The sequence below is a fragment of the Geotrypetes seraphini genome, chromosome 6 (assembly GCF_902459505.1).
Source record: "Geotrypetes seraphini chromosome 6, aGeoSer1.1, whole genome shotgun sequence".
NCBI lineage: Eukaryota > Metazoa > Chordata > Amphibia > Gymnophiona > Dermophiidae > Geotrypetes > Geotrypetes seraphini.
Window position 1 is genome coordinate 190,450,616 of NC_047089.1, and position 21,825 is coordinate 190,472,440.

The 21,825-nt window shown below is 42.6% G+C and overlaps 1 protein-coding gene across 4 annotated transcripts in view; it reads right to left on the reverse strand.

The window, feature by feature from the left end:
• LOC117362823 (tetraspanin-15-like) overlaps positions 1-21,825 on the reverse strand; it is a 297,713-nt gene that overhangs the window by 233,404 nt on the left and 42,484 nt on the right. For all 4 annotated transcript variants that reach the window (XM_033949841.1, XM_033949840.1, XM_033949842.1 and 1 more), the window contains one exon: positions 761-946. In XM_033949841.1, coding sequence (XP_033805732.1) covers positions 761-946 — 186 coding nt within the window. The remainder of the gene's footprint in view (positions 1-760; positions 947-21,825) is intronic.

Here is a 21,825-nt window from a genome sequence, read left to right on the forward strand (position 1 = left end):
ATGAGGGTGTCAGCTGGGGGTATTTACTTATTTAAAAGTTTATAACCTGATCAACCAACCATTCTTGGCAGCTAACACCCAAGTGTACACAAAAATCATAAAAAATAAAATGGCATAAACAACAAAAAAATGAAGTACATAAAAATTTAATGTGATTTAACTGACCAGAAATGGCTCCTAACTTGTTAAATCGCTTGTTCAGGGCTAACTAATCATTTTCAGAGGCATTTAACCAGGAACTGCCACTGAAAATGTCCAGGCAGCATCTATCTTCTGGGGCCAATCCAGGGTGGAATAAGCAATTGGCTGGTTAAGTTCCGATATTCACTGGCCAAGGTAACAGCATATCTTTATGCGTGCCCCATAGCCGATTAAGTGCTGAATATATGACTTAACCAGCTATGCTTTAACTAGCTATGTTAACCTAGAAATTCAATGTCGAAGCCCGAACATGGCCTGACACTGAATTTCCAGGCATAACAACAATGGTGGTCAGCAAAACGCCGAGCACTGCCCAAAAGAATGAAATGAATTAGTCTGTTCAAGCAAAGTCTCACCTATAACATGTTTGTTCAGCTTTCTTTCTAGATATCTAAGTGGACTAACGTGGCAACTTCATTACTGAAGTGATTTGGATGGTGAAAGGACACAGCCAGGACAATGGAACCTGCATATGACACACTAACATTGTAAATTTTCAATCAGTAGAAAACAAACCCTAAACTATATAAAAAGAAAAGGGGAAAAAAAAATGTCTCACCATTTTAAGAAGTGTCCTGTTGTCTCGGAGTGATCCGACCATTCCAATAAAAGACACAGCAAACATCCCAATCCCCAGCAGAAGAAGAATTATGGCTGGAGCCAGGAAAATGCCTTCCAGGGTTTTGTGCATTTGCCGTTCAGCTTCTGCATAAATTCCAATACCCAATATGACCAGGCCGATGATCTAGCAATGAAAGACAAGTCTGGCTTACAGCACTGATAACATGGCCAAACATTAATAGTACAGTAGAATCTCAGTTAACTGGTATTTAACTAATAGCACTCTCAACCAACTGGCAAAAAAAAAAAAAAAAAGTCTCTCACGCTCCTCAGACAATGTCCAAAGTCGTACTCTTGACCCAACAATCTCCCACCCTCCTCAGCCCACAAACATTAGCAGCAGCCACAAATCTTTATCCCTCCAGCATCCAAGGCATCTCCCTCCCCTCCCTCCAGCCCCTGAACCAGCAGACAGCCGGTCCCGAGAACCCCCCTCCCTCCTTTACCCAAAGCAGCAGAGCCGGTCCTGACAACACCCCCTCCCCTTACCTGAATCAGCAGAGCCGGTCCTGACAACCTCCCCACGTCCCCACCTGAAGCAGTAGCGGCAACTGGTGAGAAGAGGAAGCGCCATAAACAGGCTGCTTCTGGCCAGCCCCCAGCAGGGCTTGTCCTCTGCTGAACTGCTTCGGACGTAGAAGAGGAAAGGCCCTGCCAGGGTTGGCCAGAAGCAGCCTGCTTATAGTGCTTCCTCTGCTCAGTGGCTGCCGCTACTGCTTCGAGTAAGTGAGGGGGGTTGTTGGGATCGGGTCTGCTGTTTTGGGTAAGGGATGGAAGGGAGTTGTCAGGACCAGCTGCCTGCTGCTTCATGGGGCTGGAGGGAAGGAGAGAGGGGTGTCATCAGGATCGGCTGCCATGGATGCTGGACCTACAAGTGTGGGGGGATGATAGAATGAGGTGGGAAGGGACACCAAACTATTTTTACAGTAATTCTCAAGCAACCAGAAACTAAAGTTATCAGGCATCCACCAACCCCCATGGGTGCCGGATAACTAAGAGTCTACTTGTATAGAGAAGTAGAGGTTTTAAAAGTGCATTCATCATGGGTATTACCACTAGTTTGGTTATGGAGAATGCAGTATTTCTGACATTCACAGAGGTGATGGCTTTGTGAGTTTGATAACCTATCCGCGGTAAGGAAAGTAAGTAAGAGGAATAGAAGGCCACTTTGGTTCTCAAAATTAGTAGCTGAGAAGATAGGAAAAAAAAACCCAATGGGTTAGCTTTCATAAACTACAAAAGATTGCAGAAAGAGGAAGACGGGCAAAAACATCTGGAAAAGTTGAGAGAGGCTGTTCAAGTAGTCAGGAAAGCAAAGAAGCAACTGGAAGGAAAAAAATAGCTGATAGGGTAAAATGGGGGGGGGGGGGGGAGGAGGAGAAGACCTTTTTTTAGATATATTAGTGATAGGAAGAAGTACAAAAGTAGCATTGTGAGACTCAAAGGTGAAGGGGAGACACATGCAGAAACTGATGAAGATAAGGCTAAGTTGTTAAATAAATATTTCTGTTCTGTGTTCACAGATGAAGTGCTAGGAGCGAGACCACAGAAGACAAATTTAAAATAGGGATGGAAGTATGGCAGACCGTGAATGATTTTCAGAGGATTGTGTTTGTGAAGAGCTAGTTAAACTAAAGGTGAACAAAGCGATGGGGCCAGTTGGTATACATCTGAGGTAATGCTCAACAGCCAGAACAAGGTATTAAGTTACAAGGGAGAGAGCTTTCTTTAGTTTAGTACCAGCGTTATGGAATGGTCTCCCAAAATATTTGCAAGCTAAGGCAAATTTGAAAAAAAATTAAGGATATGCTTAAAAATTACTTTTTTTCGTCAAGTATTTGATGTGTCTGAAGCAATGGAGGTAAAGATTTAATAATATAACTGCAATTATGAAAGTGATTGAAGTTCTGAGTATGAATGTTTCTTAAGTGTGACAGAGGTAGGTCATTCCTATTTTAATAAATGGAGCTCTTTTCTTTTTGTATATTGTATTTTAATTAACTACTGTGTTCTGAATAAGCCAAGCAGTATATAAAATTTTAATAAATGTAAACTGTCTCTACACTTTATAATCTAGTTTGATGCCATCAATGCAGCAATCAAGCAGAAAAAAACAAAACCTCTGTCACAGACAATAGCAAAATCTGCAAAATGGAGCAAGCTCTTAGGTACTGTTCAGCATCAAATTATGTGGCAGCAGAACGGGGTACCAAAATTGACAACAAAGCAAAGTTAAAATTAAAAACTGAATAAGCTCTTCAAAACAGAGTTACTATTGTTCGGAAGCAAGATTATGTGTCAAATTAGACAGTGGTTCAAAGAAGCATGACACTATGGGGCCAAACACCGGCCTAAGTCAGCATTTGGACGAACATTGTCAAAATACGTCCAAGTGCCGATAATAAAACCGGGTTTTGGACGTATTTCTAAACGACCTAGGCCTTCATAGTGCCACTGAATGACCATAGTTAAACGGGGCATTTCAGGAGGAGTGTTGCGGGCGGGATTTGGGAGGGACATCGGCAGGCTTAGACTTAGTCATACTGCATGTATAACTGAAAGTTATACCGCACAAGATCAACGGAACTTGGCCGCTGTGACTTAGACCATTTAAAACATGGTCTAAGTCACAAAAACCCAACTAAAGTGACCAGATAAGCACTGCAAACACATAATACAGACCCATACACACTACCCCAGTAATCACCAATCCCATCCCTATAAAAATATTAATTACAACTTGAAAATTGTGCCTCCAGAACATCATCACCTGGCAGCCTGGCATAGGAAAGCCTAGTTGTGCTGCACAGAGGCATCTTAAGTCGTCTTGGGGGTGGATTAGGGACCCATGGAGAGGAGGACCCATGCCCATAAGCCCCTGTAATCACTACATTGATATTGAAACATGTGCACTCCCCTATACACCCCTAAAACCCTTTTGTACTGGCATTTAAGTCGCTCCTGCAGCCATAAGGGCTAGTGGGGTGGTAGATAAATGCCCTGTAAGATACCCGACTATTTAAGTGCCATGTCTGGGTGTTGAGTCCATCACTTTGCAGATCCCTCCTACGTCTAACAGGGCTTATACTAGGCGTTTTTGACTTGGACGAAAAGTTGGACAAAAATGTGGTAAAAAGATGGACGATTTAATGGTTTGGACGATCAGATCAGCAGGACGTACAATTAGACGATTTTTGAAACGAAAAAAAATTTGGACGACTTGCAACTTGCAAAAACAGACTTAGACGTTCCTTTCAACTATGCCCCTCCACGTATATAGTTTGAGAAAAATGGTGGCCACTGTTCTGGCAGCTTCAGATGCTATGTCTGATTCAACCATGCATATTAAAATGGGTAAAAAAGGTACATTAAGCTCTTTGGGGAGGGGTCCCTGTTGGGTGTCAAATTTAATTAATATGGTACGGTGAATTTTGTATACAGAATTCCCCCAGGAGTAAATGATAGAGGATTGCAACTACAGTATGTTAATCTATACTTTAATTCAGCCATGCACCTTTATGCCTCAATTCATTAGGGCAGCCTAAGCAGTCCTCCTGTGCTTGGCATACATTTCCTCCTACCTTCAGGCCATAATCTATGAAGTTAACTTAGGGGCCCTTTTACTAAGTCCTAACATGCTTAACGGGGGTAAAAAAAGGTTTACCTGTCAGTACACATCAATCACAAGCTATTTTTTTATTATTTTTTTTCAGGAGAGGGCATGACATGGGTGGCCAATGGTTGTGGAAGTGTTATCCAGCTAGTGAATTCGCATTAGCACACACTAACCCCCCAACTTCTGTATATGAGGCCTAATCGGTGCCAAAAATTGACAAATACCACCTCGTATTTGATGCTAATTGGCACTAATTAAAAGTTACGCACATAATTTGGAAAGCATGATTCTATAAAATGTATGCGCCAACTGTAGTGCGCAAATTTGAAAAGGGGGCATTGTCAGGGGCAGATCGTAGATGTTCCTTCTATAAGTTAGGTGCATTGTTACAGAATACTCCCAAATCATGGACAACTTAGGCGCAGGTATTTAGGCCGGGCTTTAGCTGGCCTAAATAGGTGTGCTTAAGTTATGCAATGCACACAGACGCTAAGCGGGATTCTATAAAAGGTGTATGCACCTTCTACAATCGTGCTGTGACATTCTAGTCGGCACCAATTTTTTGACTGCTATATATAGGATTTGGGGGTAACTTAATAATGCGGACTTAGCACCTCCTGTGATAATATTTTTGCAGATCTTGCAAGGTACCTGCAAAGAGAAAAAAAAGATAAAAAGCCTTATTTTGGGGCTTAGCCTGAGGTAAATTCCGCATTACTATTACCACTATTTAACATTGCTATAGCGCTGATAGGCATACACAGCATTGTATAACAACATACAGTAGAATCTCAGTTATCCGGTATCCACGGGGATTGTTGGATACCCGAAAACTGTTTTTCTGGTTAATTTGAGAGCATGTTAGAAATCTTGTCTGAGACACTCTCAATCCTCCCCCCCACCCCCCACCCCCCGCCCCAAAGCACCAGGCAGAGGTCCTGAGCTGCAAATCCCTCCTCCTTCAAGCCCCGAAGCAGCCGAAGGAGGTGGCGGTTCAGAGTCATGAAATCCCTCACTCCCTCCCTTACCTGAATGTAGCCTCAAAAACAGGCTGCTCATAGCCAGCCCCGACAGGGCCTTTCCTCTGATGCGTCACTTCCAACGACCAGGGCTGGTCGCAAGCAGCCTGTTTTGAGGCTGCCTCCTGCTGACTGGCTTTACTTGGGTAAGGAAGGGAAAGAAGAAGGGATGGAAGGAGTGGAGGGGTTCATGGCTCTGGACCGCCACCTGCTTCTGCCACTTCAGGGCTTGAGGGAGGGAAGAGGGTTTTATGGCTCAGGACCACTGCCGCACTGGTGCTTTGGGGCAGGAGGGATGGAGGTTCATAGCTGCTTTGGGGCTTGGGGCTGGAGGGAGAGAGGATTTGCAGCTCAGGATGCTGCCGCTGGTGTTTTCGGAGGACTTTTTTATTCCCACGGGAGATTTCTTTTGCCAATTGTGTGAGAGTCTTAGTTTACTGAGACCCAGTTAACCGAGACTATGCTGTATTTAAGAGACAGTCCCTACCTACTCAGTAGAACTTACAATAACCCCTCCCCCATTTTACAAAGCTGTGCTAGGGGTTTTATCGCTGGCCGTGGAGGTATAAGCGTCGATGTTCATAGAATTCCTATAAGGGGGGGGGGTGTAAATTAACAGAACAAGTAGGGGCTTAGGGAGCTTCTCTGGGTGCTTAGGGTAAGGGTGTTAAGAGTTAAAACCTGCCAAATCTTTTTCCTAACACATTTTACTAAAAGAGTCCCTTGATTATCTCAGATGCTTGGTCTCCTTTAGGTATAAAATGGCCCATGCAATAGCATTACAAGTAAGGAACACAGACTATAACAGAGAGAAGAGAGAAAGGTTAAGGCATGGAAGAGAGGGAGGAGCAAGAAGGCAGGAGGACAAAAATGAAGCCCTAGATATCCCATACCCTTATATCAAAGGACAAATTTCTTCCCTTGAAACATAACGACCCAGTAATATTTCTGCTGATTACAATCTATAAGCTTTAAGAATCAGATAAATGTTTTCCTTAGGCACCAAGGATAATTTGTTACTAGGTTTTCTTTCCACCTTTAAAGCAGGAAATTGAGATGGTTTGCAGGTATTAGCCAAGATCAGAATATACTAAAAAAAAAAATCCAACACAAAAGACATAAAACGTTTCTGATTTGTTTCAGCCTCTGCTCACTTCAATAATTTTTCCCATCAGAGGTGTTTCATTGGGGCCCTAATTATAGAGTACATTGTCTATTTTCATCAGGAAGGAGCTGACATTCAGGTCATAATCAAAATCACAGAAGGCAATGATAATAGGAGGCCAGGAATTCACTTCTGATCAAGTGTAGAACATTGGTCTCAAACTCAAACCCTTTGCTGGGCCACATTTTGGATCTGTAAATACTTGGAGGGCCGCAGAAAAAATAGTTAATGTCTTATTAAAGAAATTACAATTTTGCATGAGGTAAAACTCTTTATAGTTTATAAATCTTCTCCCCTCCCCCCCAAGAGCCTGCATGTTCCCCCAAGAGCCTGCATGTTCCCCCGTTCTTTGCAGCATCCTCCAGCTGGCCTCCCCACAGGCTGCAGAGAGGATCGCCGGTGCTGTAGCATTCCTTGCAGGCTGCCATCGGCCTCCGCAGCATGTTCCCTCTGCCGCGGTCCCGCCCCTCCTCTGACATCAGAGGCAGGATCGTGGCAGAGGTAACGTGCTGCTGAGGACAACGGCAACCTGCAAGGATTGCTACAGCATTGGCAATCCTCTCTGCAGGCTGCGGTAATTATCTGAAGGTAAGAGCGGGAGGCCAGAGGGGAAGCCAGAGGACACTGCAAAGAACGGTCAGCACTAGTACAGACCACGGGCCACAAAATAGTACCTGGCGAGCCACATGTGGCCCCTGGGCCGCACGTTTGAGACCACTGGTATAGAACGAGTATGGAAAGCATACTCCCATTGAGGGCAATTTTAAACAGGTCTCCTAACTTGTGTGACAGAGACTGTATAAGTTGCACCAATTTTCTAAGAAACAGAATGTGCATACCTTCCTCAGGCGAAGTGGTGTGGTTGAAATAAAACAAAGGAAAGAAGTTCAATAAAAAGGTATAATCTTATTTTAAATCTGAAGGTGGCATTACCTTCAAAAGCTACATTCAATTTTAAAAATGTATTTTTTTTTCTTTGTTTTATTTCTATTTATTACCTTCCTCTTGAAAATTTCCCCCTTGGTATAACACATATAAAAAAACCTTGGCCCTAAGGTGCAGTTTTGAAAATAGATTTATGGGATTTGAGGAGAATTGGTTTCAGCACAGATGCTTCAAGGTCCTTTGCCCAATTGCTTTGAGTGAAGCGTGTACTCTGCTCTGGGAATCTTTCAGAAACCGTCCAGAAAGAGACAAATATCAGTGTACTCAAGGAGAGGAAGAAGATCGCTTTAGAAGTGAACCAGTCTGGAGACTAGAGAAAGTGCCAGAAGTTAGCCTGTCAGGTTACACCAACACAAAGAACTACCTACAGTATGCAAAAGAAGGTGTAAATGGATGAGAATGATAGGCTTTAAGTTAATCTTTATTTCTTTAAATATATGAATATCCACACCCATTTTCTGACCTCATGACATCGTCCCTGGATTGACAGCTCTACTATCCAATCAAAACAGATCATTCCTATCCAATTATAAGTGTTGAAAATCAGCTCCAGGACTGAGTTCCTAATAGAACATTAACAATGCCATTTTTTTTATTAACTGTCTCCAACTGAACTTATATATCCTTAACTTGTATAATCATATGAACTGTAAAATCACAGAAAAATAAAGATTATTACACTCTCACTCGTAAGTTACTCCTCACCAGACCAGCAACAAGACCAAATAATGTTCAGTCACATACATTTATGACATCTCTCCTGTACATTGATCAATGTATTATTTCTGAACTCTGTACTGTTAGTTTCACCTTGGTCTGCATTTTCCTTTCACTGTGTGCAACTTTGACTTTGGGGAAATGCATCAATAAAGAAGAATTTTAAAAGAAAGGGGCACCTTTGCTTGGACTGACCTTTTGGAGAAGGTAGCCTTGGTAGGTAATTGCTTTCTCAACCCACCAGGACATCTTGATTTTCCTTTGCGGCATGAAGAAAAATACCACATTTACAGAATGAGGGTTTTGCATAAAATAAAACAGAATCTAGAATTGCAACCTGGAAAAGTAGTAATACACAAAATATACTAAATGGGATGTCTGTACAATAGCTAGTTTCAGTTTCAAAATAATTAGTAAGGAGATCTGCAGACTAGATGGGAAAAGAAAAGCCTGCTAGCTTTCAGACAATGCTTCACCAAAACTAGCTTTTCTGGGCATGATTTACAACAGGATTCACTTTGGTTGGCAGGTCAGTTATAGATTTAAAAGGGAAGAAAAATAAAAGCTTTCTTTCTGTACACATGGGGCTTTAGTTCTTCTGTACAGGATATGCAAAAATAGAGTCATCAGACCTGCAAATTATCCTGTCTTACAGATCAAAGCCTATTTTTTTTTCCATAACATTTGCCAGCAGTAGAAACCAGCTTGCATAAAATTATGCATTAAATTCACATTTGCTATATAACTTGTAGAATGTTAAATGTCTTATTCCAAATTCTCTTTCACTATTGTCTCGCTGGCTTGTGCCAGGTAAGAAAGGAGGTAGCAGGCTAGTTGTGAGCAAAGCATTGGACCATAATCCAGGAAAAGACATGGGACATGATTTCAAGGTTACACTCATGCCACCAACTTTCATTCTGACTGTGTCTCCAAGGTACTAACAGCATGCTTTGCAAACACAAACAACTAGAAAAAATCAGAAAAGTATCAGAAAAATAACTGGTTTACTGTTATACTTCAGATATCACTTTATTTCAAGTATTTTATTTTTTTTAAAAGCACGGTCTATATTACACCTAAAATGTAACTAAATAAAGGAGACCCAACAATGATACAACAAATTCCATTTTCTTGTTCCATTTCTACATTACATCTTTCATTTATGTACTTTGTGCCATTTTTTTCCTGAGAAAGTTAACCTTTCCTAGTTTACCTGCTCTTTTTTTTTATTCCAGCAGCACTAAAAAGTGCTGCTGAATACAATACTAATTTTCTTATCATTTATACAATATAAAAGCATTTGCTTTTATTCCATTGGCTAATAATTACCCCAAACTGTAAATTCTCTCTCTCATCCTCCGCTGACTGTTCTCTTCCATACTCAGGGAGGAATGAGCAATACTATTGTTATGGTATGCATGGAGAAACAGCAAGACCCAGAACTGCACTGCTACAGGTATTTCAGGATAGCAGTGGCATATTTAAAGAAGCAACATGAAGCAGGCATAGCAAGCACTATGGCATTGAAGTACACAAATTTTGATGTTGTATAGGACTGCAAAAGTTCCTTACATAAGCACTTAAAAGAACTACCATATTGGGACAGACCAAAAGTCAACCATGCCCAGTATCTTGTTTTCAGGATCCGAGGCAAAAGGTAAATTGTGCCAAACGAACCCGATTGAATTTTTTGATTGGGTGACCAGAGAGCTGGATCAAGGACATATGCTAGATGTAATTTACTTGGATTTCAGCAAAGCCTTTGATACAGTTCCTCATAGGAGGCTGTTGAACAAACTTGAAGGGATGAAGTTAGAACACAAAGTGGTGAACTGGGTCAGAAACTGGCTGTCGGACAGACGCCAGAGGGTGGTGGTTAATGGAAGTCGCTCGAAGGAAGGAAAGGTGAGTAGTGGAGTCCCTCAGGGATCGGTGCTGGGGCCAATCCTGTTCACTATGTTTGTGAGTGACTTTGCTGAAGGGTTAGAAGGAAAAGTGTGCCTTTTTGCAGATGATACCAAGATTTGTAACAGAGTAGACACCGAAGAGGGAGTGGAAAATATGAAAAAGGATCTGCAAAAGTTAGAAGAATGGTCTAATGCCTGGCAACTAAAATTCAATGCAAAGAAATGCAGAGTAATGCATTTGGGGATTAATAATAGGAAGGAACCGTATATGCTGGGAGGAGAGAAGCCGATATGCACGGACGGGGAGAGGGACCTTGGGGTGATAGTGTCCGAAAATCTAAAGGCGAAAAAACAGTGTGACAAGGCAGTGGCTGCTGCCAGAAGGATGCTGGGCTGTATAAAGAGAGGCGTAATCAGTAGAAGGAAGAAGGTACAGGTCATTGGTAAGGCCCCACTTGGAGTATTGTGTTCAGTTTTGGAGATACGGATCTGGCGAAGGACGTAAGAAGATTTGAGGCAGTCCAGAGGAGGGAGACGAAAATGATAGGAGGCTTGTGCCAGAAGACGTATGAGGAGAGACTGGAAGCCCTGAATATGTATACCCTAGAGGAAAGGAGAGACAGGGGAGATATGATTCAGACGTTCAAATACTTGAAGAGTATTAACGTAGAACAAAATCTTTTCCAGAGAAAGGAAAATGGTAAAACCAGAGGACATAATTTGAAGTTGAGGGGTGGTAGATTCAGGGGCAATGTTAGGAAATCCTACTTTACGGAGAGGGTAGTGGATGCCTGGAATGCGCTCCCGAGAGAGGTGGTGGAGAGTAAAACTGTGACTGAGTTCAAAGAAGCGTGGGATGAACACAGAGGATTTAGAATCAGAAAATAATATAAAATATTGAACTAAGGCCAGTACTGGGCAGACTTGCACGGTCTGTGTCTGTATATGGCCGTTTGGTGGAGGATGGGCTGGTGAGGGCTTCAATGGCTGGGAGGGTGTAGATGGGCTGGAGTAAGTCTTAACAAAGATTTCGGCAGTTGGAACCCAAGCACAGTACAAGATAAAGCTTTGGATTCTTGCCCAGAAATAGCTAAGAAGAAAAAAAATAAAAAAATTTAAATTGAATCAGGTTGGGCAGACTGGATGGACCATTCGGGTCTTTATCTGCCGTCATCTACTATGTTACTATGTTACAACAGTGGCCAATTCAGGTTACAAATACCTGGCAAAATCTCAAAAGACCAAAACAGATTTTATGCAGATTATCCTAGAAATAAACAGTGAATTTTCCCAAGTCCATATTAAAAATGGTTAATGGACTTTTCTTTTAGGAACCTGGCCAAACCTTTTTTAAACCCTGCTAAGCTAACCACTTTTATCATATTCTTTGCATCAACCCTGCTTCTTAAACATTTTTGTACCACTTGGTAATTCCCTTTCTATGTTCATGTAATTATTCATAAAACTGACCCCAACTCTTCACCAGTAACAATACTATCCTTCTGCTTAAAGCATTCACAAATAGTCTTGTTTAGATGGACAGTGATTTCCCTCTCATCAATATTCTTCCACTTTCTAATATCTTTTTTCAAATCTGACCAAGCATATTTCAGCAATTTAAACCTCTTATTGCCCAAGAATCGGAGGGGGTAGTGTCATTCAAAATGTCCATCTACTTTCACCATTACTCTCTGCAACCCAGAAAATGCTGCAAAACTGCTTTCCAATTTTAACCTTCCCCCCCTTTTTACAAAACCATGCAAGCAGTTTTTAGCGCCGGCCAGTGCACTGAATGCTCTATGCTGCTCCATACAGTTCCTATGAGCGATGGAACAGTGTAAAGCAGTGGTGCCCACACTTTTTGGGCTTGCGAGCTACTTTTAAAATGACCAAGTCAAAATGATCTACCAACAATAAAATTAAAAAAAACACAAAGCACACTGTACGCATAGAAAATGTTAATCATCATTCCTATTCCAGGGTTTTTCAAAGAGGTCAAAGCAAATGACTCTATGCACTGTCACCTCACTAACAACCATACAAAAACTGACAAATACCCCCCTCCCTTTTTACTAAACCACGATAGCAGTTTTTAGCGCAGGGAGCTGCGCTGAATGCCCAGCGCTGCTCTCGATGCTCATAGGCTCCCTGCGCTAAAAACCTCTATTGCGGTTTAGTAAAAGGGGACCATAGTGTAAAATATATACAGCAGATATAAATTCAGATACATTTTGATCACTAAATTTAAAATAAAATCATTTTTCCTATCTTGTCTGGTGATTTCATGAGTCTCTGGTTGCACTTTCTTCTTCTGACTGACTTCTTTCTTCCCTTCTTTTAGCCTGTATGCTTCCTCTCCTCCTGACCTCATTCCGCCCCCCAACATTTTCTTCCTCTCTCCCTGCCCTCTCTTTCTTTCTCTCTTCTGCCCCCTTTCTTTTTTCTGTTTCTCTTCTTTCCTTCTGTCTCCCTGCCTGCCCTCTTTCTCCCTCCCTGCCCTTTCCCAAGCCACTGCCACTGCTGCTGCCATCGGATAACAGGTCCCCAAAGCCACCTGCCACCAGCCAAGCTCTCCCTGCTTCGGGCCCACCAGAATTCCTCTCCCCGACGTCAATTCTGCCGTCGGAGAGGAAGTTCCGCTGGCCAGAACTTCCTCTCCGACGGCAGAATTGACGTCGGGGAGAGGAAGGCTGATCGGCCCAAGATCGACCTATTGGGAGAAATGCTGCCGGGTCCTGCCTTTGAGGAAACAGAAAGTAGGCAGGACCTGGCAGCAAGAAGAGCAAATCGCAAGCTTCACTGACCTGTCTCCCGCTTTAGCCCGCGAACGGGGCTCTAACATGTACGTGCCGGCTTCCCTTCTCTCTCCCCCCCCCCCCCCCCAACATAACTTCCGGTTTCAGAGGGAAGAGAAGGGAAGCCGGTACAAGCACACGTTAGCCCCCGGAGCATAAGTTCTCCAAGCCGTTTTTTTTTTTTTTAATGTTGAGCAGCAGCGGCAGCAGCAGAATTCAGGAGCGGGCCAGTCAGGAGGGGAAAAAAGAGAAGGGAAGAAGGGAAACCGCTTTGCGATCGACTGGGGTCGCCTGAGCGAGCGACCTGTCGATCGTGATCGACGTATTGGGCACCCCTGGTGTAAAGCATTCAGTGTGCCTGCATGAGCTAAAAACCGCTTGCATAGTTTTGTAAAACGAGGGGTTAAATACTATCTCAGTGTTATCCTGTAAAGTCTTCAGAATTCGGTTATGTAGAATGTTTATGCTAAAGGCTCTAAAACAAAATGAGTCTTTCTTGCGGCTACCTGATGAATGACTGAGAGATTCAGGGTTTTTCCCTCACTGAAGCTGCAGTAATACCCTTGGGCAGCAGGGGGCTGTTAGGCAAAGAGTGGAAAACTACATGTCCCAGAATGCCCTGAGCTTTGCAGCAAAGTGCTGAGATCCATTAGGGGAATCATTCGGGGAGGTCCCAGGGGAAGCGGTCCCTATGATGCCTATGGAAGTTGACTAAAGTTGAGGAGAGAGAGAGACCGAGAGATTGTCCAGGTGAGCCAGGTACTGATGGCTTGGTTGAGGTAAGCCATTGCTTATTGAAGTGGGGATTCTTGTTCCAGCTCTGGCTAGGGCCAGACCCTGTGTTACATGGACTTGCATGTGAGGTAATTGCAACAAATAAAACCTTTTTGTTCATGTGCAACGGGTGTACTGACGGTATATGTGTCCAGACCTTTCTTGGCAATCCAAGCCAGTCTGTTACAATAATGTTAACAGATCTCAGCTATCTGGCATGAGAGTTACTATGGTAATGTATTAAAAATGAAGAACTACAATAAGCTTTCTTAAAACAAGCAGAACCTCTGGTCACAAAATAAGGGAAGGCAGATAGCATAACTGAATTAAAAAATAAAACAGACAACATTTAATGGAAAACTTGATTAAGTGTCATCCACAAGATGTTCTCTGGCTTTAGGGCAAGGATCTTCAAAATTCACAACCCAGCCTAGTTTTCAGGATTTCCACAATGAATATGTACGAGATCTATTTGCAGGTGATGGAAGCAGTGAATGCAAACAGATCTCAATATATTCATTATGGAAATCCTGAAACTCAGGCTGGGTTGTGGACCTCAAGGACTGGATTTAAAGACCTCTGCTTTAGGACATCCTTAACCCATAACAGCTGGAAACTGAAAGAGTCTAATGGAAGTTGAGAACAACACTAGAACTGTTCTGTTTGATATGCACATCCTCTGTATATGTACTGCTTCCCACCATCACAGATACTGGACTAGTTCAACTTATGCCCCTGTTCAGTTACTTAGCCCATTACCAAAGGTCTTTCTTAATAACGATGCTACTATTAATAAAGAAGCTGATTTTTCCAGGATTCAAGGTCAGGACCAAGCACCAGCATTGAAAGGCACCGAGTTTGACTATAATTTGTCTAGGCATTTTCCAATGCATACTGAACATGAGAGCTTCTGAGGGTCAACTCATTCAAATTCATGACAAGAAGTCATTGCTCTTGCTGAGTCTCACAACAACCACCTTCTGATCTGAAGGCAATAGAGCTACAAATCATATAAAGGAGGTCAAACACACAGTTAAAACCAAGAGGCAACAGTGGTCACTGTGACAAGGCTTGAACAAACATTATGATGCAGCTGGGCCTTTTCCAGTGTGATCTCTCTCTTTAAATTCTGGTTCAACAAAACAGACGCACCTTCAGTGTATGCAATGGTGGTTTCTCCTCCACAGCCTTCCCACTATTGATTGGTGTACCTCAAGGCTCTGTCCTGGGACCACTCCTTTTTTCACTCTACACTTGCTCACTTGGAGCGCTGATCTCCTTCCACGGCTTCCAGGATCACCTCTATGCTGATGACTTCCAGACCTAACTCTGTGCGCCAAATATCTCTATCGAAACGGAGACCAGAGTCTCAGCCTGTCTGTCCGACATTGCCACCAGGATGTTTCACCACCATCTAAAATTGAATATGGCTAAAACAGAGCTGCTCATCTTCCCGCCTAAATACACCTCTCCGCTTCCCTTGTTCTCCGTCTCTGTGGACCACATTCTCATCCTTCCTGCTTTGTCTGCTTGTAATCTCAGGGTCATCTTTGATTCTTCTCTCTCCTTCAGTACCCAGATACAACATATCGCTAAAACCGACCCTTCCTCTCTTAGCATACTACCAAAACACTTAGCCATACCCTCATCACCTCATGCTTAGACTAATGCAACTCGCTATTCTCAGGCCTTCCGCTTAGCCATCTCGCTCCCCTCAAATCCATCCAGAAATCTACTGCACAACTCATATTCCGGGAGAGCTGTTATATTCACGTTACCCTTCTCTTAAAGTCACTTCATTGTCTTCCCATTCATTGCTGAATACAATTCAAACTCCTCTGACCTACAAATTAACTCACTCAGCTGCCTCTCATTATCTCTCTTCACATCTCGCCCTATGATCCCCCCTGTGAACTCCGCTCAGCTGGTAAGTCCCTCCTATCTGTGCCCTTCTCTACAACTGCCAACTCCAGATTCCGTCCCTTCTGCCTTGCTGCGCTGTAAGTTTAGAAAAAGCTGCTCGAATCCCTTAGGCAGGCTTCGTCTCTGGCACTGTTCCAAACCCAGTTAAAAACCCACCTTTCGACTCCTAACTCCTCTCACCTTGGGTTCTGCATCCCCAATCCTATATGTCATGTCTATCTGTCCAAGTTAGATTATAAGCTCTTCCAAGCAGGGACCGTCTATAAATGTCAAAATGTACAGCGCTAAGCGATAAGTAGTAGTACTTTTAAAAGAAATAGTACATTTATTCCCCTTTTATAAGGCTGCGGAAGAGATTTTTAGCACTGGCTTATGAGTTTTTATAAGTGTTGAAGCAGCGCATGGCATTCAGCACGCCAGATGGCAGTAAAAATCTTTTGTGTGGTTTTGTAAAGGGGGGGAGGTTAATTAGGAAGACAACTTGGAAATCCTGACAAGTTCTCAATTATCAGACTGGAGAAATGGGCATCGAAATAATAGATGAAAATAATCTTAACTATAATTATATGATATTGGGTTCCATGTTATGAGTCAGCAATAAAGAGAAAGATCTTGGAGTCTTTGGGGACAATACAATGAAATCCTCAGCCAACAAAGCAAATAGAATTATTTGGAATGGAATAGAGAATTTAACAAAACTTCTATATAACTGTAGATCCATAAAAAAATCATATCATTCATATTGTGTACAATTATGGTCATTCCATCAAAAAAAAAAAAAAAGGGTGACAAAGATAATAAAGGGAATGGAATTTGGAAAACAGATGACAGATGAAATATGATAAAGGTTTATAAAATCACGAGTGGGGTGGAATAGGTTAATAGGAAACCATGATTTGTTCCTTTAAATAATAAGAGGACTAGCAGACACTGCATGAAATTAGCATGTAGCAGATTTAAATGGGAGAAAATACTTTTTTTGTGCAACAATCGATCAAGCTGTGGAATTTGTTGACAGAGAATGTGGTCAAGGTATCTAGCATAGAGTAGGACTGCCAGCTGGATTCGGATTTGCCCAAAAGGACTGATCCCAGTCCTGGGTTTACAACTTTGTATTCAGGGACTCAGTTTTGATTTCCCCACTGGCATTCCCAAGAAGCAAGCCTACAAGTCCCTACGAGGATCAACCCACTCAGGTGAACCTGGGTCCAGTTGACAATTTTAGCATAGAGGAAAAGTCCATAAACACTTATTGGCCAAGTAGATTTGGGAAAGCCACTGCTTATTCATGAAAGTAAGCTGTAAAGAACACATGTACTCTTTGGGATCTGCTGGATACTACTAGTGACCCGGGTTAGCCACTTGTAGAAACAGGATGCTGGATTTGATGGACCTTAATATGACCAGCATAGTGAATCTTACCTTCCTATGTTCCTATATGCAGAATACAGAGATGCTGTTTACTACTATACCTGCTAGACACATGCAACACTGTACACATATGAAGGTACTTTCTCTGACCCTAGTGGGCTCACAATCTAAGTTTTTGTTCTTGGGGCAATAGAAGGTTAAGTGACTTGCCTGGAGTCAAAAGGAGCTGCAGAGGGAACTAAACCCAGGTCCCCTGGTTCGCAGTTCGCTGTGCCAACCATGATGGGGGTGCTCCGGCCTGGGAGACTTAGTCCGGGAACTTCCCTTCTCACGGCCCGGTGCCAAGGCTCTGGATAGTCCCCGTGGCCCAGCATGTTCCCAGCCTTCTCTCCATTTACCTTCCATGAAGCTGAAAAAACTGCCAGCCTCGGCAGTGATTCAGCTACATCGTCCACGGCTCCCCTTCCTGCTTTCCGTGTCTGCCTTTACAATCCACCCGGGCGGAAACAGGAAGTTGCATCATTGGCCGGGAGCACCCCCATCATGGTTGCCCCCCCTCCCCCCCCACGGTACGCCACTGTCTATACTTACAGTTATTAGTTTCGTTGTGTTATCAGTGATGTTTGGAAATCTCTGCACACTTTAAACTGCCTCTCTGGAGGAGTTGGAGCCCACTGACACTGGCACAGCCAATCAGACATTTGCTTCATGCCCTCAAAGAGGAGATGCAGAAGGAAGTAACAGCAACTTTGTATCTCTTCGTCATTTTTATAGCTAAATTTAATGATAAGAAAGTTCCTAGTGCTAAGTTTGCAGCATGTACACAGTAGGAAAAAAAAAAGAAAAATGTTCCTATTCATTCTTCACATCCTGGCAGCATGGCACTGGCAATAGTTAAAAGTCCATAGCGCTTTGCAACAGAATCTATAATGGTTTGATTCTTGCCTCGCATGCACACTAAGATTAATCAGGTTGTGGTCCTATGATATGATGGGAAATATTTATTTCTGTTAAACAAAGAACAGGCCAGCTAGGTTGCATAGGGAGAGGTATGGCCAGTAGGAAAAAGGAGGTATTGATGCCCCTATATAAGACTTTGGTGAGACCTCATTTAGAATATTGTGTACAATTCTGGAGGCCGCACCTTCAAAAAGATATAAAAAGGATGGATTCAGTCCACAGGAAGGCTACTAAAATGGTATGTGGTCTTCATCATAAGGCGTATGGGGACAGACTTTTAAAGATCTCAATCTGTATACTTTGGAGGAAAGGCGGGAGATATGATAGAGACGTTTAAATACCTACGTAATGTAAATGCGCATGAGTCGAGTCTCTTTAATTTGAAAGGAAACTCTGCAATGAGAGGGCATAGGATCAAGTTAAGAGGTGATAGGCTCCGGAGTAATCTAAAGAAATACTTTTTACAGAAAGAGTGGTAGATGCATGGAACAGACTTCCAGAAGAGGTGGTGGAGACAGAGACTGTGTCTGAATTCAAGAGGGTCTGGGATAGGCACGTGGATCTCTTGGAGAGAGAAAGAGATAATGGTTAGTGCGGATGGGCAGACTGGATGGGCCATTTGGCCTTTATCTGCCATCATATTTCTATGTCAATGTGGAAGCTGGGGAAATAATTATGATATGCAACCTCCAGCAATCTATTAATACCCCTTTCCCCCCAAAAAAAAATCCCCTCAAGACTTCAGGGTTCTCTGTAGTTGTATTCTATCTGATATTGAAAGATGCAGTGTGTTTAATAGACAATTATTCTGCCTCACACTGGCATAAACTGCTCAAAATATCAGCAGTTTGCTCGTATAATCTGCTAAGCATCACAAATGACAGCAGCACAAAGGCTTACTACGACAGTTGATGCCACTAAGATTTTCTAGGCACATAATCACTATTTAGACTTCAATTTAAATGCCGGTATTTTGAATTTCATAGACTCCACAGTGATAATTTAAATCATCCAATGATTTCCAGAGGAAGCACTTCTCCGCTGCTCTTAAGAAGTGAGCTACTTTAGCTGAAACAGGAGAAGTCTTCTACTAATTCTTTGAAATGTTGTTGTGATTAGCATTCAAGTTAAAGAAGCCAAACAGGCCTCTTAGCAACAAAAGAATTGTGTCTTTTGGTTCTTTGACAAGGAGGTTTTATCCAGAGCAACTACTAAAAAAAATATAGGAAAACCAGCTTCCAGAACATGAACTTTATTTCTTTTAGAGGCAGATTTTAGAAAGCACGTAGAAGGACCTGTGGAATACCCATACTAATCGCAAGAGGCCCTGGCAAACGTAAAGCACTGGAGCAGGGCCACACAACCTAAACCTGCCACATCCAGAGGGAGCAGTGATTTCAGACAGCTGGACATATAAAAACATAAGTACTGCCATACTAGAACAGATTGAAGATCCATTAAGCCCAGTATCCCGTTTCCAACAGTCACAAACAGATTTTATGCTACTTATCCTAGGAATAAGCAGTAGATTTCCCCAAGTCCATCTTAATAATGGCTTATGGACTTAGGAAATTAGCCAAACCTTTTTTTTTTTTTTTTTTAAACCTTGCTAAGCTAACTGCTTTTACTACATTCTTGGCAACAAATTCCAGAGTTTAATTACACATTGGGTAAAGAAATGTTTTCAATTTACTACTTTTAGCTTCATTGCTTGACCCTGGAAATACTACTACCACTAATCATTTCTATAGTGCTACAATATATGCAGCACAGTATACATTATATGTGGGCACTTTCTCTGTCCCTAGTGAGTTCACAATCTAAGTTTTTTGTATCTTCAGCTTGGAAAAGAGATGGTTGAGGAGACATTTGATTGAAGTCTACAAAATCCAGAGTAGTGTAGAACGGGTACAAGTGGATTGATTTTTTACTGCATCAAGATTTATAAAAACTAGGGGACACACAATGAAGTTACAGAGTAATACTTTTAAAACCAATAAGAGGAAATATTTTTTCACTCAGAGAATAGTTAAGCTTTGGAATATGTTGCCAGAGGATGTGGTAAGAGTGGCTAATGTAGCTGGTTTTAAAAAGATTTGGACAAGTTCCTGGAGGACAAGGCCATAGTCTGCTGTTGAGACATACATGGGGGAAGCCACTGCTTGCCCTGGATCGGTAGCATGGAATGCTGCTGCTATTTGGGTTTTTGCCAGGATCTTGTGACTTGGATTGTCCTCCATGAAGATGGGATACTGGGCTAGATGGACCATGGTCTGACCTAGTAAGGCTCTTCTTATGTCTACCCAAATGCTAGGGTCCATCTTGGGGATTAGCGCCCAAGAAAAGGATCTGGGTATCATCGCAGACAATACAATGAAACCTTCCACCCAATGTGCAGCGGTGGCCAAAAAAGCAAACAGGATGCTAGGAATTATTAAAAAAAGAGATGTTAACAAGACTAAGAATGTTATAATGCCCCTGTATCACTCCATGGTGCGACCTCATCTGGAGTATTGCGTTCAATTCTGGTCTCCTTATCTCAAGAAAGATATAGTGGCGCTAGAAAAGTTTCAAAGAAGAGTGACCAAGATGGTAAAGGGGATGGAACTCCTCTCGTATGAGGAAAGACTAAAACGGTTTGGGCTTTACAGCTTGGAAAAGAGTCGGCTGAGGGGGAGATATGATTGACGTCTACAAATTCCTGAGTGGAGTAGAATGGGTACAAGTGGATCGATTTTTCACTCCATCAAAAATTACAAAGACTAGGCGACACTCAAAAGTTACAGGGAAGTACTTTTAAAACTAATAGAAGGAATTTTTTTTTTCACTCAGAGAATATTTAAGCTCTGGGACGGGTTGCCAGAGGATGTGATAAGAGCGGATCGCATAGCTGATTTTAAGAAAGGTTTGGACAAGTTCCCGGAGGAAAAGTCCATAGATTGTTATTGAGAAAGACATAGGGGAAGCCATTGCTTGCCCTGTATCGGTAGCATGGAATATTGCTATACCTTGGGTTTTGGCCAGGTACTAGTGACTAGTGGCCACTGTAAGAATGTGCTACTGGGCTTGATGGACCATTGGTCTGACCCAGTAAGGCTATTCTTATGTACCCATTTCATACCACTCCAGTTGTATAGACCTCTTCAGAACCTCTATCATATCTCCCCTCAGCAGAAAAAAAAACATACTCACCCAATACAGATGTGGGAACAGCTTCCTAAAACTGCTGATCCTTTATCAAAGGGCTCTTATGCCAGTATCGGCAGTCCTCACCCTGATGCAAGCTTTCAAACCTTCCAGCAACTGAATGCCCGACTTCCCTGGCAGCAACCCTGCCTGCTGAGAGACTGCAAGGTCTGTCCATTGGGTGGGGTAGTAAACTCTAAATAAACTTGGAAACAGCACCCAATCAAACTCCCTCCCCCACCAAAAGCGAAGATACCTCCCTTGGAGCAACTTTAACTCTCCCACCAGTAGTGGCATCTCCTTGAAGCCCCCTCCACCCATGAGATAGGTTCAAGTGGGCATGAGGCCAACCCATGCCAACTTCCCCCAGACTCCCTCCCCACAGGACCAAGGCCCTCAAAAGTGGGCCTGAGAAGAGGACCATATTATGAAGCAAATGACAAGACCTGAAATAAAAACAGGCCAAGCACAAAAAAATGGATTCTATTAAAGGCTTCATCTCTGACCCAGATACTGACAGAAGAAATGCTGGTCACAAGATAAGTGCCTACAGCAGGTCAACATGACATGCCCTGAAAAGATAGTTACAGAGCAGGTCAAGAATAACTCAAATGTCCTAAGTATA